The sequence below is a fragment of the Triticum aestivum genome, chromosome 5D (genome assembly GCF_018294505.1).
Source record: "Triticum aestivum cultivar Chinese Spring chromosome 5D, IWGSC CS RefSeq v2.1, whole genome shotgun sequence".
Classification (NCBI taxonomy): Eukaryota; Viridiplantae; Streptophyta; class Magnoliopsida; order Poales; family Poaceae; genus Triticum; species Triticum aestivum.
The window spans coordinates 494,445,582-494,469,239 of record NC_057808.1 but is presented as its reverse complement, the minus strand read 5'-3'; the positions used below and the strand labels follow the sequence as shown (position 1 = coordinate 494,469,239).

General features: G+C 44.4%; 3 protein-coding genes across 6 annotated transcripts; 1 reads left to right on the top strand and 2 right to left on the bottom strand.

Annotated features, from left to right (window-relative positions):
* The first annotated feature begins 5,616 nt into the window (after positions 1-5,616).
* Positions 5,617-9,920, top strand: LOC123123140 (replication factor C subunit 5). Its single transcript, XM_044543593.1, has 11 exons — positions 5,617-5,899; positions 5,998-6,108; positions 6,227-6,259; positions 6,579-6,747; positions 7,066-7,247; positions 7,618-7,754; positions 7,920-8,018; positions 8,565-8,634; positions 8,724-8,798; positions 9,038-9,083; positions 9,648-9,920. The coding sequence occupies exons 1-11, from the start codon at positions 5,816-5,818 to the stop codon at positions 9,704-9,706; spliced, it is 1,065 nt and encodes a 354-aa protein (XP_044399528.1). The 5' UTR covers positions 5,617-5,815; the 3' UTR covers positions 9,707-9,920.
* Positions 9,921-11,078: 1,158 nt separating this feature from the next.
* On the bottom strand, positions 11,079-14,251 carry LOC123123137 (BTB/POZ and MATH domain-containing protein 5). Of its 2 annotated transcripts, none has more exons than XM_044543590.1 (4): positions 13,631-14,251; positions 12,416-12,791; positions 12,049-12,322; positions 11,079-11,513 (listed from the first exon to the last, which is right to left on the bottom strand). In XM_044543590.1, exons 1-4 carry the CDS (start codon positions 14,110-14,112, stop codon positions 11,488-11,490), a joined length of 1,158 nt encoding a protein of 385 aa, XP_044399525.1. In that variant the 5' UTR covers positions 14,113-14,251; the 3' UTR covers positions 11,079-11,487. The 2 variants fall into 2 exon arrangements, with proteins under 2 accessions (XP_044399525.1, XP_044399524.1); XM_044543589.1 differs by having other exon boundaries at positions 11,079-11,493; positions 13,631-14,248.
* Positions 14,252-14,677: 426 nt separating this feature from the next.
* LOC123123138 (probable zinc metalloprotease EGY1, chloroplastic) lies at positions 14,678-22,538 on the bottom strand. 3 transcript variants are annotated; one of them, XM_044543592.1, is made up of 10 exons: positions 22,071-22,537; positions 20,061-20,531; positions 19,834-19,977; positions 18,902-19,003; positions 18,172-18,383; positions 17,205-17,255; positions 17,054-17,123; positions 15,768-15,840; positions 15,337-15,386; positions 14,678-15,239 (listed from the first exon to the last, which is right to left on the bottom strand). In XM_044543592.1, the coding sequence occupies exons 1-10, from the start codon at positions 22,404-22,406 to the stop codon at positions 15,081-15,083; spliced, it is 1,668 nt and encodes a 555-aa protein (XP_044399527.1). In that variant the 5' UTR covers positions 22,407-22,537; the 3' UTR covers positions 14,678-15,080. The 3 variants fall into 3 exon arrangements, 2 of the variants coding, with proteins under 2 accessions (XP_044399527.1, XP_044399526.1); XM_044543591.1 differs by having other exon boundaries at positions 15,772-15,840; positions 22,071-22,536; XR_006460529.1 differs by lacking the exon at positions 18,172-18,383 and having other exon boundaries at positions 15,772-15,840; positions 17,054-17,255; positions 22,071-22,538.
* Positions 22,539-23,658: the final 1,120 nt, after the last annotated feature.

Here is a 23,658-nt window from a genome sequence, read left to right as displayed (position 1 = left end):
TGATCACCCACGTGCATGGGTCGACTGGCTCTCTTGGGCGGAGTACTACTACAACACCTCCTACCACTCCCTCCTGCGTGCTACGCCCTTCGAGGTGGTCTACGGTCGCCCTCCACCACCCATCTTGCCGTTCTAGCCTAAGACGGCCCGGACTGAGGCAGCGGTCGAGCTTCTCTGCGGTAGGGATGAGATCCTTGCCGAGGTGCGCCAACGTCTTCTCCAGGCCCATCAACTGTCCAAGAAGTACTACAACGCACACTACCGCGAGGCGAAGTTCGCGGTGGGAGACTGGGTGTGGTTGCGCCTACTCCACCACACTACGCAGTCACTGGACCCGCGCACTAAGCGCAAGCTGGGTCCCCGCTATGCTAGGCCGTTTCCGGTGCTGGAGCGCATCGACAACGTCGCCTACCGCCTTCAGCTGCCATCTAGCGCTCGCATCCACAACGTTTTCCATGTGGGCTTGTTGAAGCCTTTCCACGGCGAGCCACCAGCGACCACGCCGGACCTTCCTCCGACTTCTGAGGGCCGTCTCCTTCCCGGTCCAGCGAAGGTTTTGAAGGCCCAGCAGAGCCGCGGTGTTTGGCGCTTGTTGATCCAGTGGCAGGGTCTTCTGGAGGAAGATGCCACTTGGGAGCACCTCGACAAGTTCCGCAAGCACTTTCCCGACTTCCAGCTCGAGGACGAGGTGTTTGCGCGGGCGGGGAGAGATGTTATGACCGGCATACATTACATCCGGAGGAGGCCCAATGGCGCAGGCAGTTAGGGGCTTGGCCCAAGTTATCTTATCGTATTAGGGGCTTAGCCCAATTATCTTATTAGGAGGATTATATAAACTCATGTAAGGACCCATTTTGGAGTTAAGCAGAAGCAATCATATTTGCTCGGCTTCCTTAAGCCGGGAGCCCTAACCCTAGCCGCACCTGTTGGGGAACGTAGTAATTTAAAAAAAATTCCTACGCACACGCAAGATCATGGTGATGCATAGCAACAAGAGGGGAGAGTGTAGTCTACGTACCCTCGTAGACCGTAAGCGGAAGCGTTTATCAACGCGGTTGATGTAGTCGTACGTCTTCACGATCCGACCGATCCAAGTACCGAACGCACGGCACCTCCGAGTTCTGCACACGTTCAGCTCGATGACGTCCTCGCCTTCTTGATCCAGCAAGACGGGCGAAGTAGTAGATGAGTTCTGGCAGCACGACGGCGTGGTGACGGTGTTGGTGAAGAACAATCTCCGCAGGGCTTCGCCTAAGCACTACGAAAACTATGACGGAGGATAAACTAGAGGGGGCGGGGTTGCCGGCACACGGCTTGGTGTTTCTTGATGTGTCTTGGGTGCCAGCCCTACCCCTCTATTTATATGTTGAGCCTTGGGGTCGAAACTTGAAGTAAAAGCCTCCACAAAGTCGATTTCACCCGAAAGGCAAGAGTCCTTCTCGGACTCCAGGACCAGACGCCAGGGTTCCCGGCGTCTGGACCCAGACGCCAGGGACCCTGGCGTCTGGCCCCTGGACTCTGCAAAACTACCTTTTGCGCTTTCCAAAAACCTTGTGGGCTTTCCCCTTTGGCCCAAATAAAGTGTTCTCGTACCCAAACATTTCGGGAAACATCCGGAACCCCTTCCGGTGAATTCCAGAACCCTTCCGGAGTCCAAACACTATTATCCCATATATCAATCTTTATCTCCGGACCATTCCGGAGTTCCTCGTCATGTCCGTGATCTTATCCGGAACTCCGAACGACATTCGGTCACCTACATACATAACTCATATAATACTATATCGTCAACGAACGTTAAGCGTGCGGACCCTACGGGTTCAAGAACTATGTAGACATGACCGAGACACTTCTCTGGTCAATAACCAATAGCGGAACCTGGATGCCCATATTGACTCCTACATATTCTACGAAGATCTTTATCGGTCAAACCGCATAACAACATACGTTTGTTCCCTTTGTCATCGGTATGTTACTTGCCCGAGATTCGATCGTCGGTATCTCAATACCTAGTTCAATCTCATTACCGGCAAGTCTCTTTACTCGTTCTGTAATACATCATCCCGCAACTAACTCATTAGTTAAAGTGCTTGCAAGGCTTATAGTGATGTGCATTACCGAGTGGGCCCAGAGATACCTCTCCGACAATCGGAGTGACAAATCCTAATCTCGAAATACGCCTACCCAACAAGTACCTTTGGAGACACCTGTAGAGCACCTTTATAATCACCCAGTTACGTTGTGACGTTTGGTAGCACACAAAGTGTTCCTCCGGTAAACGGGAGTTGCATAATCTCATAGTCATAGGAACATGTATAAGTCATGAAGAAAGCAATAGCAACATACTAAAGGATCAAGTGCTAAGCTAACGGAATGGGTCAAGTCAATCACATCATTCTCCTAATGATGTGATCCCGTTAATCAAATGACAACTCATGTCTATGGCTAGGAAACTTAACCATCTTTGATTCAACGAGCTAGTCAAGTAGAGGCATACTAGTGACAATATGTTTGTCTATATATTCACACATGTACTAAGTTTCCGGTTAATACAATTCTAGCATGAATAATAAACATTTATCATGATATGAGGAAATAAATAATAACTTTATTATTGCCTCTAGGGCATATTTCCTTCAGCACCCTGCGCCCCCCTCTCTCTCTATCTCGCGATCACGGCGCCCCAGCGCCGTCGGCCGTGACCTCCTCCGCGCCAACCCTCCTTTCACCCCTATAACCCGAGAGCTCGTCCTGGTAGGGACTCAGTTCCTATCAGCTAGGTTTCCATAAACTTGATAATTGTTCTTTAAATTTGCACTTAGCGGATTCCACTATTAAGAAACCTATGGGAAGAATTAATAATATTCTTATTGTTGCAAATAGGAATTATGTGCCCGTAGATTTTATTGTGCTTGATATAGATTGCAATCCTACATGCCCTATTATTCTTGGTACACTACAAAAAAACACTTCTGTGATGATACGTGTTTGTCACAGTAGGTCATGTTTTGTGTCATGCATGTACGTCCATGACAATTTTATGACAGAATCAAGATAGTCATACTTGTGCTGTCATACAAGTGTTCCATGACAATACCAAAATTATCATCACGGAAGTGTCCACTTCCATGACGATAAATGGCGTGCCATGGAAGTGCTTTCGTCAAGGGTAACCGACACGTGGCATCCACCGTAACAGGTCGCCGTTAAGCTAACCCCCTCAGGCATGCCCTGGTGGGTGGTGAGGCCCTCGAGGCCCCTCTGACCCTATTCTCAACGCTATAAAATCCTATTTTTCAGAAAAAAAAATAGGAGAGGAAGTTTCATCGCATTTTACGATACAGAGCAGTCGCCACCTCCCATTCTTCATCGAGAGGCCAGATCTGGAGCCTGTTCGGGGCTACAGAGAGGGGGATCTTCGGTCTTCGTCATCACCAACCATCCTCCATCACCAATTTCATGATGCTCACCGCCGGGAGTGAGTAATTCCTTTGTAGGCTCGCTGGTCGTTGAGGAGTTGATAAGATTCATCATGTAATCAAGTTAGTTTTGTTAGGGCTTGATCCCTAGTATCCACTATGTTATGAGATTAATGTTGTTATGAATTTTCTATGCTTAATGCTTGTCACTAGGGCCCGAGTGCCATGATTTCAGATCTGAACCGTTTATGTTATCACCACTATATCTAAGTTCGTGATCCGATCTTGCAAGTCATATCACCTATTACGTGTTATGATCCGTAAACCCCAAGGTGACAACAATTGGGATACTTTCCGGTGATGACCGTAGTTTGAGGAGTTCATGTATTCACTATGTGTTAATGCTTTGTTCCGGTTCTCTATTAAAAGCAGACCTTAATATCCCTTAGTTTCCTTATGGACCCCGCTGTCACGGGAGGGTAGGACAAAAGATGTCATGCAAGTTCTTTTCCATAAGCACGTATGACTATTTACGGAATACATACCTACATTATATTTATGAACTGGAGCTAGTTCTTTGTCGCCCTAGGTTATGACTGTTATGTGATGAATATTATCCAACATAATCACGATCCAATGCCTACGAGTTTTCCACATATTGTTCTTGCTAAGTTACTATTTCTATTGCTACTGATACAACTGCGACAAAATTGTTACTGTTGCTACCGTTGCCACTGCTATCGTTACTACTACTACTATCAAACTATCATATTACTGTGCTACTGATCACTTTGCTGTTATATTTAATCTCCAGGTGTGGTTTAATTGACAACTCAACTGCTAATACTTACAAATATTCTTTGGCTCCGCTTGTGTCAAATATATAAATTTGGATTGAATACTCTACCCTCGAAAACTGTTGCGATCCCCTATACTTGTGTGTTATCACGGAGCGACAGAGAATCAACTCCATCTGCTCCTCGAACTTCGCGTTGATGGCAGTGTAGACTTGGGCCAACACCTTATGCGCGAACTGCAGCTTCGGCGGCTGTTGGTCCTCCTCGTCGCCGGAGGAGATGGCGATCTCCGCCTTCGTCGAGGAGCCGCCAACTGATGAGGACGATGGCCCCGGAGTTCGAGGGTGGCGTCGCCACGACCCGCCAGATCCGGCCCCGGAACCGCCTGCCGGCGCTGAACTGGTTGGCAGGTGGATCGATAGCTATCGAGTAAATGAACATGCCTTCCGCACTTGGCACTTTCTAGACCGAGGCCCGCTGCTATTTCTTGCGAAGCCCACTACTGAAAGAAGCCCAAAACAGTTTTGTCCGGGAAACCTCGATGTACAAGTGGATTTCGTCAGCTGGAAAAGGGCGTGGTACACCATCGCGTACGCAGCGAGCCCGGGCAAGTGCCCAGGGTTGTTGGGCGCTGGCTCCTCCCTTGGCCGGGAGATGTGGAGGGAGATGAACGGGGAGAGGAGTACAAGGAGGAGGAGGAAGCGATGTGAACGACGCCAGAGCGCGGCTTATATAGTCGAGGCCAGGCCATGCGAAGGGCCGATTAGCCGCTTCAATGCAGCGTAGCGGCCGGGGTTGGTTCCTCGGAAATCTGCGTCCGCATTGAAGCGGCGGCTGCCGAGAGGTCACGTCGGTTAGCGCCGCCTTCCCTCCCTCCGATCACATTGCGACATCAATGTCGACCTCCGTGTGCATCAGAAGGAAAGCGCGGGAGGGGTGGTGAGGGTTTTTGGTGAGTTAGGGCGGTCAGAAGCGGGCATGGGATCGGTTCGAACTCCCGCAAAGCCCCCCCCCCTTCCGTTTGTCTCCGGTTTGCGGGAGAAATCGCGTTCGGACCGCTCTGCAGACCGATACATGCTCGCGTTGGATGGCTTCCGTGGTCCGGATGGATGCGAGCGGTTTGCGGGTTCGCCTTGGAGATGTCCTAACAACTCAACAAAATTTAAAAAGGTTGTTAGATCTATTGTGGGGAAGGATCGACGATGCTCGACAACATTTCCACTAGGGTCTAAAAACCCTGATCGGCACTTAGCGAACACTTAGTCACTCAACTATATATGTTACCAATATCAAAATCAATCGAAAGACTTGGATGTACTTTCATGAACATTTGAGCCCTTGACTTTACACAAACAAAGTAGGGCACTAAATTTTGGGCAGTAGTATGCTAGGGTTGAGCGACAGATAGGCGCCTAGCGCTCGGTGAAGCCCCAAAACCCTGCTCTCCCCCTCTGGCGCGAGAGGCCGCCCCCAATCCCCTCCCCACTCCCAAGTTCCCGCCAGTCTCCTCCATTCCCCTCCCCACCTCTCCCAAATCCAATCCCCAAATCCTCATCTCCCTCCCCATCTCTCTCGTCGGCGGCGAGGCGGCGCAAGAAGATGCTGTGGGTGGACAAGCACCGGCCGAAAACCCTAGACAAGGTCATCGTCCATGAGCAGGTCGCGCAGAACCTCAAGAAATTCGTAAGAATCCGCGACCCTCCCCTCCCCAGACCACTCTCCCAGGGTCTCCCCGCCTCCCTGTGTGCTGATCTGTTCTGACGGTGTCCCGTTCGGTTCAGGTGGCGGAGCAGGACTGCCCGCACCTGCTCTTCTATGGCCCACCGGGGTCCGGCAAGAAAACCCTAATCATGGCGCTCATCAAGCAGATGTTCGGCGCCGGTGTGGAGAAGGTAGTTTCTTCTCTTCAGGATAAATCTTTGAAGATCTGGATTTTTTTAACCTTCTTTTTTGCCTGTGGCCCGGTTTTTTCTGCTGACATTTTCGTGTGTTTTGTTGGTTCCGTTGCAGGTGAAGATGGAGAATAAGACGTGGAAGATCGATGTGAGTTGTAACCCTTCTTTCAGCCCATCTCCGTTTTCCCTTCTTATGGTCACTATTGCAAAACTGCAATATGTCATTGGCGAATTAACAGAAAGTAGTAGTGATGGTTGTCAGCTCATGTGGCATGCATATAGGGAGTCTTCCCTTTCCAGTTTGTGCTATTGGTGAACATAGAACTGATGCACCATGATAGGAAAACATAGCATTTGCCATTGCTGTGTATGTTGATATAGCTTAGAGCCTTAGACTGTTCCGTGGTGTTATCCAAGTTGCCAATTTGGGGGGTAGCTATGAAATTGAGGTGCAATTTTTTATACAGACTGGGACGAGGACATTTGATCTTGAGCTGGCGATGTTGTCAAGTTCCCACCATGTGGAGATGAACCCCAGCGATGCTGGCTTTCAGGACAGGTATGTTGTTCAGGAGGTCATCAAAGAGATGGCCAAGAGTAGGCCCATTGATGCCAAGGGCAAGAGAGCATTTAAAGGTTGGTGCTTCTGATTTTGTTCTTATAACTCTCTAGTTTTAAATTTTGTTGTCTTACAAGCCACTAGCTTTTCTTCCCCTGGCACCATTGTCTATTGCATCCTGAAATGAAGAACCGTCTCTATTTCAGCATGAAGTTGTCTTATACAATGCTGGTTGATTGGCTTGTTAGTACTTTTCAGTGGATGATTTCAACAAGTGCATAAACAGATGATGCTATGCAAAGTGGCCATACTCCTTGCTTAGGCTGTATGCTTGCTTTATTTAAAAACAAATTCTTCTTTCAACATAGACTTAAACATACTTTGTAAATTTGCAGTGCTTGTCCTAAATGAAGTTGACAAGCTGTCACGAGAAGCACAACATTCCCTCCGTAGGACAATGGAGAAATACAGTGCATCGTGTAGACTCATATTATGCTGTAATAGCTCCTCAAAGGTGACAGAAGCTGTAAGGTCCCGTTGCTTGAATGTGCGAGTGAATGCACCTACCGAAGATCAGGTTAGTAATGGATATTTGATGCCATTTTTACTGTAACTAGTGTCAGTTGTGGATCTTTGGCTTGATTTCATGGTCGGTGCTACTATGTCTAGTAGGGTGTTCAAAACTTGCATGGGTTCCTTTGCTTCTAAGTTTGGTAATTAGTTCAGTTATGATAAATTGAACTTATTTTTTTTAAGTGTTGTGAATTGCATCTGTAAAGTCGGGACTTTACCATGGTTGTCTGAACTGCTCTATGTAAGGTTTGAATCTATGCTTTTGTCAGTTTATTTGTACCATGTTCACAGCAAGGAAATGGTAGTGAAATTTTATTCTATGTACAGTTGAAGAAGTCATGCATACTGCACCCCTAAAACTCGCTCATTTGCAGATTGTACAAGTACTGGAATTCATTGGGAAGAAAGAGAATCTGCAACTTCCATTTGGATTTGCTGCTCGGATAGCAGCTCAATCAAACCGCAACTTGAGGCGAGCAATATTATTTTTTGAGACATGCAAAGTCCAGCAGTAAGCCCGACTGCTACCTTTAATTGTTACTGCAGTTCTGTTAATATTGGTTGTGCTGTGTCCCTAGTTTTATATGTGTATCATGTATCTCGCTTTTTACGCCCTTAAGTTTTTACATTTATCTGGTCTTCCCTTAAGGTTTTTTCTTCTGTTTCTGAATTGCAGATATCCATTTTCAGCAAATCAAGTGGCACCTCCTCTTGACTGGGAGCAGTATGTGTCTGAAATAGCAACTGAAATCTTGAGTGAACAAAGCCCTAAAAGGTCTGTCATGTTTCATTCCAACTTCTGTTGAGCTGCAGTCCCTAATGTTTGCCTTTTCCTTTCATTTCCTGTTTACATGTTTTCAGTCTTCATTTTTAGTTACCACATATTTGTTTTCCCTTTTTCTGTAAAGATACTATTACATTATTGTTCTCCCTCGAGCCCTTGTTTCATGCATCATAATGGCTCGCGGCCATCAGTGTATACCCATCGTGCAATTATTAGGAAGATCTTCAGAATTGAAGAGATTTCATAACCTAACTACATGCGGCCAGCAGCCAGCATTGATGTCATGAGATGTCTTGTACTTTACTTATTTAATCTGTTAGGAGTGGTAATGGATCTGCATCTGCTTGGAATGTTATATTTCCATCTTGAGTCACACCATATGGAAGTGGCATCTGCTATTTTAGGTGGTTCGCCATCTGTTACACACTTTTGTTCTTCACAACATCTGTTTATTAATTTTCCTTACATGGTGAGTCCTCTGAGACATTTTCTGGTTTTGCTTTAATTTGACTTTGAATTGTAAAATTAATATTTCAGGCTATATTCTGTACGCCAGAAATTCTATGAGTTACTTGTGAATTGTATCCCACCTGAAAGCATCTTGAAGGTGACACAATGCTTCTGTTGCTGCTTTACCTTCATTTCTCGATGACCTTTAATGTGGGTGCAAGTTAAACTTGTTTTTGACAATTGCAGAAGTTGTTAACCGAGTTAATGAAGAAGTTAGACTCTGATTTGAAGCATGAAGTTTGTCACTGGGCTGCACACTATGTGAGTAATTGTTATGCTAACATTTTTTCCCCAGCTCCCAGCCAATTTAGTTTCATATGTTCTTTGTAACCTAGGAGCACAGTAGACTTTTCATGTTCTATCTTCACTAATTTCACACAGTACTAGCTCTACCTCTTAGGTCTATGGCCTTAATTTTGTATTTTCTTCCTTATTGGTGCTCTTTTTTTCATTCTTGCGATAAATCTGCTTGTTAAGCTCTGGTGTCATGTCTTTGGCAGGAACACAAGATGCGACTTGGGTCCAAGGCCATTTTTCATCTGGAAGGTACATCTCGTGCACCTTTAACAAACTGGTGTGTTGTGCATAATGTTGTCATGTTTCTTGTTGGTCTAGCGTGTGCGTATTTGTATTGTACCGATAATTTGATTTCTCTGGTTATAATCGGCATTAATAGACCTAGCTATGCCTTATTGCCTTTCTCATATAGGGCCTCATAGGATTAGAGTGTCATGTCTTCTCACAGTACGATTTGATGGCACCATGTAACAAGTAAAAGCCGTAGATTTGATTGCACTATTAAAAACATAGGTCCTTTTTCAAAGAGAGACAAGTTAATAGAAACTTTCTCTCAAAATGGAGCTTCATGTGGAATACAATCCTACAAATTGAACCAACAAAATATGAAAAACTCCTTACAATCCTCCATAGTTCTTAAGGAAATCCTTTGGATCAGAGATGCCCTTAATCTGGCACATATACACCTCAAGATCTGTGTACATTGTATTTCAATATTTTGGGTGGCTACCATTGTAGCGGCACTAGCCTGGTCGGTACTCAAAAGCTGATCGCTGATTCGTCTGCACCCATTTTTTGCTACTGTTTCTGCAGCTTTCGTGGCCAAGTTCATGAGCATTTACAAGGAGTTCCTTTGCGCCGCATTTGGTTGAGCAAAACAGAGCATATGGATGTTTGCCGCTGCAAGAAGATGCTCCCAGTTTGCAGTCTCTGTCGTCGTAATAGCTCTAGTCTGATGTGTGGGCGCTTACATTTTGTATGTTACTCAGTCAGTGTAGTTTGTACTGAATTCATGTGAGCAAGTACTTATTTACTTTGAATCATTTGCTATTGAAAGGTGGAGTCGCCCATCTATGATTGTCTTGATTTTGTTCTGCCTTGTGCTTGGACGTCAAACGAATTTCAGCATCTCATCCTATAAATGCCAACAGGGTGCTAAATGATATCACTACCTCCTTTCTGGTTATACAAGGCTTATTACACGTACATATTATAAGTTATACGAGTATATCATGAATATTATACCATTAGAAATTAGAAATATTATTTTTCCTAATGGTATAACTGTTCTGATATGTGTTAGAGATACACGCATGACCTATAAAATTAGAAACAGGATTGCCAAATTTCAGTCGATTGAGACTTAGCCAAGTCTCAATTGATGCTATATTTTTTATATGTTCTATCATTTGACCAAGACTTGGTTAAATCTTAGTCGACTGAGATCTAGCCATGCCCAATTAGAAAGAAGGGAGTAAATCATAACAATGGTTAAATACTTAAACAGCCAAGCGCTTTTTAATGACATCAATGTATTCCATTTACTCTCTCCGTTTCCTAATATAAGACCTTTTAGCTATTTTAAAATATTGACTACATACATACTAAGATGAGTGAACATACATACTAAAATGTGTAGATACATACAAATCAAGAAAAAGCAAAATGTCTTATACTCTCTCCGTCCCAAAATAAGTGTCTTGAGCTTAGTACAAATTTGCATTAGAGCTAATACAAAGTTGAGACACTTATTTTGAGACGGAGTATTAGGGAACGGAGGGAGGGGTACTTAATGCATTTGTAAATGTAAATACGAAGGCCTGTCTATACACATGTACAATTCAAAAAATTCACAAAAGAGTTGTGCTAGTATGTGTTTTAGTTCATGTTGGCGTGCACAAATGTGTCAGATTTGTATAAAAAGGTAAGGGAGGATAATGATAAGCCTTTACGTTCGAAAATTTGATTCTTACACTGTTATCTTTTGCTTTCTCACACTTAACTCCTTCTACTTATTCTGAAATCACTACGGAATTCTAACACAGAAAAGTACTCCCTCCGTCCAAAGGAATTTTGGCAACACCATTCATCTGACCCAGGGGGTGTTTATTAGAAAATTTCCTAAGAAATAGAATCTTTAGAAGAATACTATGAACATCATACAATCCAAATAGTATTGTGCGAGACTGAGCTAACGTGGCCAGTCTCAGTTGTTCACCTCATCACCTGACGTAGTGGCTCCGCTTGATAAAGGCAAGCTTATTAACTGTTAAGCGAAGCAAAGTTCTCCTTTTAAAAAAGAAGGTAAATTATCCAACAAAACGGTTATGAACAAAGAAGGTAGTACTACAACAGAGCGGATGCTACTATTATTACAAGAAGATCTGTCACAAAATCAAATGGCTGTTACGAATTTATACAGCAGCGGCAGCTGGCTAACACATACAGGTCAGTGCTTGCTGGCGGTGGCGGCGCTAGACCCTGGGCCTCACCCTGCGCCCGCTGGTGTCGCCGCCGTCTGAGATCTGGCCCCACACGCTCTGGCTCTTGCCGCCGCTGCTGCATTCCTCCTCGCACCCGGCTACCGTCCGGAGGATCTCCGACTGCAGCGCGGGGCAGTTGTCTTTGAGGTAATCGAATCCGTCGGTCCGGATTACAGCTGCAGATACATAAGGGCATCTGGAATGTTATACAGTTCAGGACGCTTGTTTGTGCACCACCAAGGAACAAACAGTAGAAACATGTGCAAAGGCAGTCTACAAGTACCATAAAAAAGCAGTACACATTAAATTACTGACGTTATAGGATGTCTTGTCAAATTGGGAGATGACACACAAATGAAAATTGAAATGCTTTGAGCCAACTACTGTAGCTTGCTGTCTGATTGGCATAATGGGAGATTCAAAACGTTACCGTCATAAGACTAACATTGTGCCCTCAGCGTAAAAGATACATGTATCTGTATTACTAAGTGGTACATCTTCTGTTCTAACTATTGCTGCAAACAAAGGTATCATATGGCCACTGTTCCTTTCCATGAGTATACATAAGGGTGTATACTTGTGGAAACAAATGGCAGCATGCTGTTTCATACACCACCTTTAGGATGCAAACTGGAAACTACCGACAGGAGTTCTCAAGCATATAAATGCAATTATCCAATAACTACATAGGACGAGCACATCAAATTGCATCCCTTGTTATGTCTTGTTACCTGAAAGGTTCTCAGCAGCAAATTTTAGGCAGACGGACTTGAGCTCTGTAGCATGATGCCGATCAGCCAGCGCTAGAGTAGTTGCCACAGATTTTACAGAAATCTGCTTGCACAAGTAAGATTCACATAACACTCTTAGCCTTGGCAACTCATATTTGTCTGCTGCAGCCAACAACTTCCCAGCTAAAGTATCAAAGATGGGACAATCTGAGCTTGATGCAGACAATTCGTCATCACCGACAAGATTGTCCCTGTACATGAAGTGAAGGACAGCCTACACCATAGAGTATTTACATTTGATAAGATATAAATCAAGCTTGTTAAACTGCAAAATCCAAAGAATAAGATCAGCATAGAAGAAACATACCTGAAACACTTTTGGCTCCATGTCGTCGATGACAATCTCTTTGATTTCGTTACTAGTGTCGACTTCACTGTTTTCTTCATCTGATTCAGGATCAAGAAATTCAGATCTAAAAAAAGAAGATCGCGCAGCCAACACTAACTTATGAGCATGAAACTTCTCTCCTGCTACACTAAAAATAACATCTGCACCCTCTTGAGATTCCAAAAGCGTCCCAAAATGGTGGCCTATGTCAGAATCCGGAACCTCTAGAGAATGCGGCCTAGAGTACTCCATGGTTGATGTTACAACGCCCACAGTGCAATTTATCTTCAAGCAATCATCTTTAAGAAAGTCCGATGTCTCAAGGGCAGTGCGTCGAAAAAACCTTTTATAACCCCTGAAAACGGGAAATCAAGATGAAAAACGAATTTCAGAAAAATTATTCACATTTTTACTACTTGAAACCGTTCGCAATTTAAAATTAAAAACAAAAAACAATAACATGACCTGCCGTGTTCACTCAAACTTTTATAATCAATTTACCAGGTGTGCACAAAGTTGCTGATCTCCCAACTTTTATACAGTAGGCCATATCTATATCTATACTTACAAGTTCTCTAGCTGCTCCCACCTTAACTGGAAGTTACTAGAAATTTTCTGATTGATCTCATTCATTGGATCTAACACCTAAAATGGCACTATAGATCTACAAGTATGTTGATCAATTAAAATAATTATATGAAATGCTCAAACAGAGACTAATGAAGTATGTAAAGCAAATATGTTAACCAATTAAATATCTCCGCTGAAGGATGTGCTGAGAATATCATGACAAGAGGATATCCAAACAAAAACATTCCTCCCAGATAATGTGTTTGACAAGGAATTTAGGGTGGTACTAGATAATTAAACATGGTTAATTTGGGGTTGCAGTCCAATGGGTTGGACAAGTAGTTAACACTAATTCGTACACCAAATCCTAATCAGTGCATTCCCAACAAGAAACAGGCCCACAGCACAACCCAAATAACTTCTAACACAGCCAATTCGTCGATTAGTTAGTGGTGCAGCGTCAGATTCACCACCTGGTTACCTACGCGAGAACCATGCCAACAAATCTAATATGTTAGGCGTAGCTACTGACCACAACTAGCAGCTGCTTCAAAATGATACCCAAATCACAGGGCAATGAGAGCTGGAGAGAGGTGATTGCGGTGGGAGGCCGGATGAGCATACCACATGGATCCGCGGTACTTGAGGGTGTAGGGCCCGGCGTCGAGGGCGCGGTCGAAGTGGGAGTGCACCTTGTGCTTGCCCCGGCCGCTCTGGTCCTGGAGGGTGAGCTCGAAGAGGGCGCGGACGTCGGTGCCCTCGGAGGCGAGCGCGATGAAGACGGAGACGTAGGCGGAGTTGTCCTCGGGGTTCTTCCCGTCCGGGTAGAAGTAGATCGCCCACTGGTATCCGCCCACGGCGAAGGTCTCGCTGGCGATGTGCTTGCCCACGCCCATGCCCTTGGCGAGGGAGTAGCCCTGGATCACGAACCGGTGCGACCCGTTCACCGTCTCCGTCACGGAGCGCGAGCTCGTCGGCGACGCCGCCGCGGCGTCCCGCGCGGGGCCCGTCGCCGCCCCCGCCCCGCGCTCGATCACCACCGCCCCGCCCCCGGCCTCGTGCTGCGGGGACGCGTCGCCGCCGCCCCCGGCGTCGTCGTCGTCCATGGGAGAGGGAGGTGGAGGAGGAGGGGGGCTAGGGTTGGCGGGCGGAGGAGGGAGGAGATTGGGGATTTCGTGGCTTAAGTTGCTACAGCACGCGGGGGAAACGAGGGAGGGAGGAGGGTTCGGTGGTGGTGGTGGGTGGAATTGGGGCGAGAGAGGGAGGTGAAACGGAGGGAGGGAGGCGCCGGGAAGGTAACAAATTAACCAACTGTTTCGGCCTGTGACTGACGCACTCATGCAGTGGCGGCTGATTTTTTGTCGGAGAAGCATCAGGTGATACCACCATGCTCCCATTTTGAAAAACTCAAATTTAAATGTTTCAGTAAATTCCAAAAATTTTCGTAGAAAACGGATTGTTTGAAACATTGGCGCTTCCCTTGCCCAGATTCGTGCTCGAATCAAACGGTTTAATGTTAGTAAAACTCTCACAGCATATTTATTTGGTCGGATGAATTCATTTGACGTCTCAAAGCAGGCAAACACATGCTCGTCAATGTGAGAGAAAACAAAACAGAAGGGAAGTCAAAAGCGTATCAAAACAACAGGCACTCCAGGCAGCAGGCAGCGATTCTCGTCCAAACGTATAGCATAAATAAAGCGCATGATTTGCCGCTGCAACGCGATACGATACCGGAGGAGCAATCATTGCACATCAACAAACAACGCTCCCTGTGCCAACTCGCAGCACATTACTGTATACTGTACAGCCGGAGTACCGGACAATGATTTCAAACTATGGCTACAGCCTGGATGGGGCAGCGCCTCTGCCCCGGCCGTACGGGTAAATTCAATGGCTGTGTCCCCGTCCCTCTGCAAATCTCTGCATACACACGCGCCCCAGGAGTAAAAACTCGTATTTCCACCTCCGGGTGAATGAACTTACAACGATTTCGCTGTCGCTTTGCTAAATTCAGGCGCAAAATTGACCTGCATCATGGCCTAGCTTTCTACCGGTAAAACACTTTTGTGTCTCAGAACGAGCTGACAAGTCCTACACCTAGGTCCTCCGCGAGCTCGTCCCACAGGGGGATGAGGATCAGCACGACGAGGAACACCGACGCTATCAGGGCGCCCCTCCTCCAGGTGCCGACGTCGCTCACGTCGTCCAAGCATGGCTTCTCAGGTGTTCTCTGGGGATACATCACAAGGCAGACAGACATAGGTCAGTGCACGGAACACATGGATCCTCCTGCCTAGTGTGCCGTCAATCCGTTTTCCTGTTTTTACCTGGCATAGTAGCACGTATAGGCCCCAAGGAAGAGACAGCGGACCCCCAGCTATAAGGAATTTTTTTATGAAGAACGTTAGTTTCCGAACTAGAAAAACTGATTTCCTATGAGGTAGAGTCCAGCATTTTCTTCAGTATTGATTGTATAAAAATGATTAAGATTGTTAGTGCTCTGATATACAAGTACACATAGAACATTGCACGTTGTTTACTTATGACGGAAATATTTGCTCCATATGTAGTCACTTGTTGAAATCTCTAGAAAGACAAATATTTAGGAACGGAGGGAGTATGAATGGAAATGTATTTTTCTGTTCTTTCCAGAGGTAGTATAGAAAACAAACTGTACTGCCAATAGACTCTGAAGCCAAAGCTGGGAAGGATAGGTGCAAGATGTTGGTCGGAGAAGGAAAAAAGTCCAAGAGCTGACGTACCACTCCAAGTCCAAGCAACGAATAAGTCGTCAAGCCAAATCCAAATAAAGCATCCTTACCGAAAGCACCCTGTTGAACACACCACAGAACTTCAGACTTGGTAAAGAACCTCAGGATTTTACTGCTAATCAATCATGTTATTTCACAGCTACAAGGTTAAGCACCAAAACGTCCAGAAGTTCTAGGTACTACCTCCATCCCAAAATATAAGACATTTTTGTAGGCTAAACTACAAAAACGTCGCCTACAAAAACATCTTACATTTTGAGACGGAGCATATTTACTGTAAAGTTAATGCAGATTGAAATACTGATAAAACAAGCTATGGAAATCTCAATAACTCATGAACAAAAGCGTAAAAGGGGCAATGTGTTGAGATGTTGAATGTATCATTTGTTACTGTGCAAATGAAGCCCCCTTGATGGATCTGTCTGTCAGTAAAGTTGTAAATAAAAAATCAATGTTAGGTCTGAAGATTTTTCACTGACAGGAGGCACTTCCTCTGTTCTGCAATGGAGATGCACGGGACTTGCCAGTGGTCGAACAGTGTACCAAGTTGTAATTCTTATTTTTCTAAACATTCAAAACCGCCAACCACTCTAACATTCACAAAGTAGAGCTTAACACCGTTTCCACTTTTCAGATCACTGACAGCTACAGGCACCTCTAAATAAATGGATTTTGTTCCTGCATACACTAGTTTCTTGAACTCTTGATCATGATCTTTTGTTAGTAGTTCATGGCTGCATGCTACTGTCCACCTCAGCAGTACAAGTCACACAGATTGGACATGTCACAAGTGCAGATATCCACTACCACTAGAGATGGAAGACAATTTTTCATTTTATTAAGTTTAGTCATAGCATCCTAAGTCACGCTTAAACGGCTTAGAAACTCTTATAAGAGAGGTGAGTGAAAAAAAGGGTCCTGAAAACAGTATTAACTGTCAAGGAAGGGAAACAGAGAGCCATTCTCAAAATGAGTAGCTACTGCTACATACTCCTGCCCACAAATATGTTATTTTAACCATGTGTACAAGAATTACACAAATAGCCTAACATGGTCATCATGCTCTTCTCTTACTAGCCTCTAGTTATGCTCTCCAAAGAGGAGCACTGTGAAGGAGATTCATTTATTCATGAGAGTATTGAAACATGGACTTCATTTGTGGACAAAAAGAGATGACTAAAATGACCTATATTTCTGGACGAAGGGAGTGCATGCATATGGTCCAGCATGATTATTTAGTTGCATCCATAAAAAATATTATATTAACTTTTACCTGTAAACCTCTTCCACCGTCAAGACATCCAACAGGAAGCATATTGAAGGCAGTAGTTGTTAAACCACACCTGCAGAATTTGCAGGAACAATAAGACAAAGAAAACCTGTTTGGTCACAAGAGGTCCGGCAATTTGTGAACGATACTTCACCAGCCAGCGATCACAAGAGGGTGGATAGAAACCGTAGCAGCATGCAGAGCACTGAAAATCAATTTAAGTTTGTTAGAAAATAGAAACATAGAGTTCATATCGGAACTACAAAATGCAGAGTTGAGCAGTTTATAAAATATACGAAGCTAACAACTTCTATCATGGATGATGGGTATACTAGTATATTCAGCAGAAGTTGTATTACCAACCACAATTTTTAAAGCGGTATAAGGTGAAGCTAGGTGCCTAAGCCCTGCTTTAACTATCAAGCGCTTAAGGGAAGGTGGTAAGGCGAGACGGCGGCCTGGCAACGTAGGAACAGAGCAATCGGCACATGTAATAGAGAGAAAATGGAACGTGCTGAGATGGGCTACTATCCATTGTTCCACACAGAACAGAACATCCTCATGGCATAAAGGCACATTATCAGTGCTGAAGTGACGCTGAAGCAACGCCTACAAAACCATGGTACCAACATGATTTGTAAGCTGTAAAAGTTCTTAATGCTTAACTATCCACACTCATATAAGATCCCATTACACATAATAATTCATCAAATATCTATAAGTTGGGAGTTAAGAAAACCACTGATACTCTACTTGAGACGATCAAGCGAAAAGTCCTCCTAAAACTAGAAAGAATTTCAGCTAATCCGGTACACGTCTCAAAAACTGCAGCTATGAGTGGGAATCAGAAAAGTAGCACACACTTTCTGAGTGTTCTAAAATGGTATCTATAACAGGATAATACGACAGACTGAAGGAAAAAGTGCAGCTACCACATCTGGAACTAGGACAGATAAAAACTTAAAAAATAGTCTAACGAAATTAAATACTATTCCCTCTGTAAACAAATATAAGACGTTCTACATCACTAAAGTAGTGATCTAAAATGTCTAATATTTATTTACAGAGGGCGTAGTTTAAATGGCAGAAAGTAAATGTCCAAAATTCCAGGTATCAGTCACCTGTAACCAAGTATTGCTCTGCTAATAAGTCCAAGCAACAAAGAACCCTGGAACAGATTGCTGGGTACTTGAACTAAATCAGTTGCCCCGGCAGGATTTGAGGAGAGCCACAAGCCTACAGAGAACATCGAAAAAGAAAGTGCAGCTCCAGCCAAAGGACCAGCCATTGATACGTCAAACATTGTCTTTCGATCTGGTAGAATGGATTTGAACTACAGAAGTGGATGATGAAAATAAGAAAACTTCAAGTAGTGGTTGGACATAAATATGCACAATCGTATCACTTTTGCAACATGGTTCACAAAATTAGACATGTCAAACAAATAACGGATAGCGGAAAAAAAGGTGTTTCCTTAAGATTTAGACTCTGGAATGTACCTCCCATGAATGATGACACCCGAAGTAGAAAAAACAATATCACTACTCAAGCCTCTTCCCACAGATTTAATATTATTTACCACCATACACAAGGGAGGAGGGGGGGGTAAAGAAACTTAAAATGAGGCATATTTTTCCCAATACTATCATGTTTACGCGTGGGGAACCAGGTAATGCAGATAAAGCGCAATATATTATCAAGAACTCGAGATTTTACCCAACTCTTCATCATCATGGCATACTAGCAAATTAGTGATCAAGTATTTGATATATAGTAATGAAATAGCATCACAATACATTCCTGTCTGATGCAATCTATACATATTATAATATTTCTTCTAAACATACTAACCTGAGTAATTGAACCAAAAGTTCCAAGAGTGAAGTTTGGAATGAAGAAAGGAATGCCCAGTTTCACATTCTTTGGGTATGCTGCCAAAAAGTGTCCAACTTCCTGCATCATAACGTAACATGGTAGGTCACGTCAAAACAATTACAAAAGAGGGGCTTCATGAATAACAAAGCTCAAACCGCTAAATGCATCACTACTTAATTAAAGGATCCACTGATACAATTGTCTGCTAGTTGATGCCAACGTTGAATTGCTAGGAGCAGAGCTATCGATCAAATAGTTTGTTTTAAACTAGCAACTATACCGCTTAACGAGTCATAAAGGACAGAGCAATTATCCAGATTTGAGTCTTTACACAAACCTGTTTGTAGCAATTATATTATGTTAATGCTGGAACGAGTTCAGCAATAACTCTAACAAAGGAAATACAATAAGATGTACTTTGCCGGTTTGCCCCTAGGCCCACACTTTATATGGCAGCAAAAAACGTGAACACAACTGAATTCTGGGAGTCTTTTGTAACCAACTGGAGCATTGCAGAAAAGGTTAACAATGATAATTTCCATAGCATTTCTTGAAAGCTTGAACTGGTGTACAAGATGTGCTCCCTCCGTTTCTATTTACTCCACATATAAGATTTGTCTGAAGTCAAACTTCGTAAAGTTTGACCAAGTTTATAGGAAAAAACATCAACATCCACAATACCAAATCAACATCATTAGATGCATCATGGAATTAAATTTCATATTGTACACCTTTACTATTGTAGATGTTGATATTTTTAATATAAATTTGGTCAACCTTTACTAAGTTTGACTTGAGAAAAATCTTATATGCGGAGTAAAAAGAAACGGGAGAAGTACTACTGCTCAAACAAGAGCTAAAAGACTAGATTTAAAATAAATGCTCAGCAGATCTTTGATGTGATTTACATGAAATAGTTGGATAGCCAAGACGCCATAAGCCACTGGCAGAGCAGATTCCACGAATGGAAGTAAAAGTTGCATGTCAGGTGGGGGTCCAGTAGCATTTGGATCAGTGAAATATGAAACAATGTCTGGTGGAAGACTGCTTATCTGCACAGGTAAAAAAATTATTAGCAGCCTAGCATAGAAGGGTATTAAGCTCTGGTATCAGATAACAGGTTAGGCAGATGTACCTTTGATGCAATTCCTAGCTCAATACAGGAGAACACAGTGAGAAGGAAAAGTAACAGTGAAATAACGTATTGCCACAGGGTAGTAGGTCCAGGCTCAGAAACTTCTCTTCTAAGCAAACCAAAACTAACACGTGGTCCCCCGCGTGGGTCATCCTCTTCTGAATTGGGCTCCTCCACCATGAAAAGATTATATTTGTCACCTGTAAGTTCACGTAGCTGCCGCTGAAGTTTTCCAAAGATTTCCTCTCTGTCCCCTCGGAGATTCCCAACAAAAAGGACTCCTTCCCCAAGATCACCAAAAGGTTCTTCTCTTGTCAACCAGAATGTTGTGTAGCCAAAAAACTTCTCTTTGATAGCCTTGACATCAGCTTGATCAACCTTTTCTGGGCCTAGGAGTTCCAATAACTTAACTGTATCGATATTATCCACACTGAAGCTCAAAAGAGGAGGCTCGCTTGATACACCAGGAGTCTGAGCAAATGGATATGTTATAAAATATGTTTGAGAAAAGAATCAGCCATGTTCATAATAAACAAATATGCATTACAAGTTAAAAGAAATGTTGGTGTACGCCTTATTAAGAAGTACTTCCTCCGTTTCAAAATACTTGTCGTGGTTTTAGTTCAAATTTGAACTAAATTTGAACTAAAACCACGACAAGTATTTTAGAATGGAGGGAGTACATATCATGTTTTTCTCTATTTCTAAGAAAAGGAAATTATTCAAGCTTACTGAAAGAATTCTGAAATTTGGTGAGTAAGTTCTAACAGGTTTAAACTGCTATGGCGGTATTCACATTACTTGGAACTTGCAGTCATAATAAAATAGAGAACTAATAGCTGTAGTGATATGATGCAGTCATTACTGAGTATAGCAGAGACAGGATGGGATTCATCATTTAGGTAGAATTTCATCTAACAACCTGACATGCAGTACCAAAGTATCCAATGAAGGATACTAAATATCATAGCGCTAGGCTTTGAAAACACGAACAAGCACAACGTGGTAACATCCCTTCATTTTTGGCAACTGAATGCCGCGTCTGCCATATCAACATTAAGATAGTGCCTCTGCTCAAGAACATAGGACGTTTTGAATGTCACTATAGTCTCAACATGTAAATTTGACCATTACTTCCTTTTTATGACCGTTTCATACTTGCACATGCATGGCTTAATCTTTGAGACAAGCATAAGACTACTGGCAGGACCAACCAGGTAGCATGTCCTCGGTGACGTCCAGCGTCGGGAGTCGTCTTGCCCTTCCACTTGCGTGGAAGCGCAAAGGCAACAGCCGGGCCGGTTGTCGCTGTTGAGCAGGCATAGCTCATCCTCCCTGAGGATTGGTGCAGAGAGTTAAGTATCCTACCACGTAACTGTGGAGAGGTAGAGGCAACACTTGTTCCGGTTGTTCTCAGTTCGGAGGACTTTGGGTCGGGTCGAGGCAGCCAATAGGGCCACGAGCCCTTATCATGAGCAGCATCCGAGGCCAACAGCGTGAGCGAGGTTGCCTTGATAGCAGCAGGCATGTTACAGGCCAGCACCACGAGGCAACGCCGCAAGCACTATTCGGCCAGGGTTTAGGGTTTAGCGTGGTAGCTGCAACTCCAGATTTATTATGTTCTGAGATTTATTTTTCGTGACAGCTCTAACGATATCCATATAATCAAACTAAATAATCTTCTATGTCATCGTGGTCCAAGTTATAGAAGTTTGGCTACACTGGATGCTTTCTAAAATGTCGTACATATCTGATTTAAGGGATTAATTACTTCACTGGTATAGTCATACTAACACTGCATCATAATCACTGATCACAAGGATCGTTCAGGAATTCGATTCCCCTTTAAAAATTGAGTAAATGAATGATAGTACTTATTGTGCCTCTAATTGCACACAGTTCTGTCTCTCAAACCAGCAGAATGGGCTAGTAAAATACTCCTAAATCAGCAAGCTGTTCAGTCCAACTATGTTGAGCACACAAAATGGCCAATAGCTTAACTCCTCGTACCGCAGAGGATGGCGATGACGAGGAAGAGAAGCTTCCCGAGCGGCTCCGCTCCGAGCCCAGCTCCTCCGCGGCCCCCACCTTGGCTTCCACGGGCGCTGCGGCCTCCTCCTCGCCCCGCTTCTCCCCGTCCTCCCCGCCCCCGCCGCCCTCGTCGACGGAGAAGCGCCGCATCCGGTCGCACCGCCTCAGGGGCCTCCAGTCCAGGTAGGCGCCTCGCGGGTACCCCCACCGCGAGGAGGCCGCGGGGGAGGGCCTGGGCCTGGGGAGGCGGAGGCGGGCAGCGGCGGTGAGGTGGACGAGGGGCGAGCTCGCGAGCGCCGCGGCGGCGGCCGCCATGGCGGGGCGCGCAGTGTGGTGGCGCGCCGCTGGGCTTGGCGGTGCGGTGGTCGGGGGCGGGAGAGCCCCGGCGGAGTGAGATGGAGCAGTGGGGAGGGGAGAGAAGGATAGGGTGCGGTGCACGGGGAAGAGAGAGAGGGGAGGAGCTGGATTACTGAGTTGCGGCTCTTTCCTGGGCCTGACAGTCCACCAGTCCACTGCGAAAATATCCTGCAAAAATCTTAGCTTCGGCTATCGAAGGGCCGGCCGGCCCGGATCGCCCACGCACCGTGCCGGCCCATTAGGCTCCGATTTTCTTGATTTTCTTTTCCTTTTTTTCTCCTTCTTTCTTTTTATTAATTCTGGTTTTTTATTGTTTCCCTTTGTTTTTTAATAAAATTTCCAATTATATTTTCAGTTTTTAGAATATATACAAAAATACAACATGAACATTTTTAAGCTCAAGATATTTTCGATGGCTTCAGCACAACAAACTAGAAGGGTGCCAGAGGGCATGATTTAGAAACAGCAAGCTGGACGGGTCAAGATATTTATTTCAAAAGAAGTTATTCACTCCTCTCCTCCAGGGAAACGCACAAGACATTTTTCTATTGGGGATGCGTCAGACTTTCAAGTATGGAAACCAATCAATTTTTTATGACAAATCACGTTGTAGAGAGGACGGCAATTTCTTGCAAAAAAAAAAAACTGAACATGCAAGAATTTGTCATGCTTGCTAAAGAAAATTACCATCCTCGCGACAATGTAATTCGACGTATCGGATGCTCGATTTCATTTTCTGCAAATGAGAATGCATAGTGGTAGCACGTTTGAAAAACACTTGTTTTTTCACCTTTTATGCTGGGCGACGATGACGATGGTGAGGATATATTCTAGCAGATGTACATTTTTTTGTGCGGAAAATCCAGAGAGCTTTATTCAACAAATGAACTCCTAGAACACTCAGCCAACATGCTTGTGACTGTTAGAATAAATTCGAGGTACGTGGTCGATTCACTGAGGAACAAGCAATCACAGACAATGATGACACCGAGATTTGTTAACGAGGTTCGGCGAACTCGCCTACTCCCCGGGGCAATGACTACGGGCGCTCCTCCCCGAGATACCGCAACACCGGCCACCCGGGCGCCGGCACAAGCCGCCAGCACCCCCTTGCGAACCTATCGCTATCTAGTCGTCATGGGTTACAACGTGGGGTGCCTCCTCATATATAAGAGGCCAAGGGTACAACGTGTCCGACTCCGGCACTACA

Excerpts from the sequence above, each read along its gene's own strand:
- LOC123123140 (XM_044543593.1), top strand. The coding sequence starts at position 5,816 with ATGCTGTGGGTGGACAAGCACCGGCCGAAAACCCTAGACAAGGTCATC. Across the intron at positions 7,755-7,919 it reads GAGACATGCAAAGTCCAGCA|ATATCCATTTTCAGCAAATC; the intron begins GTAAGCCCGACT and ends TCTGAATTGCAG. Across the intron at positions 8,019-8,564 it reads AGTGAACAAAGCCCTAAAAG|GCTATATTCTGTACGCCAGA; the intron begins GTCTGTCATGTT and ends TTAATATTTCAG.
- LOC123123137 (XM_044543589.1), bottom strand. The coding sequence starts at position 14,112 with ATGGACGACGACGACGCCGGGGGCGGCGGCGACGCGTCCCCGCAGCAC. Across the intron at positions 12,323-12,415 it reads TGGAGCCAAAAGTGTTTCAG|GCTGTCCTTCACTTCATGTA; the intron begins GTATGTTTCTTC and ends TCTATGGTGTAG. Across the intron at positions 11,494-12,048 it reads TGCTGCTGAGAACCTTTCAG|CTGTAATCCGGACCGACGGA; the intron begins GTAACAAGACAT and ends ATGTATCTGCAG.
- LOC123123138 (XM_044543592.1), bottom strand. The coding sequence starts at position 22,406 with ATGGCGGCCGCCGCCGCGGCGCTCGCGAGCTCGCCCCTCGTCCACCTC. Across the intron at positions 19,978-20,060 it reads AGCTAGGAATTGCATCAAAG|ATAAGCAGTCTTCCACCAGA; the intron begins GTACATCTGCCT and ends TTACCTGTGCAG. Across the intron at positions 15,841-17,053 it reads ACGGTGGAAGAGGTTTACAG|GGTGCTTTCGGTAAGGATGC; the intron begins GTAAAAGTTAAT and ends TGTGTTCAACAG.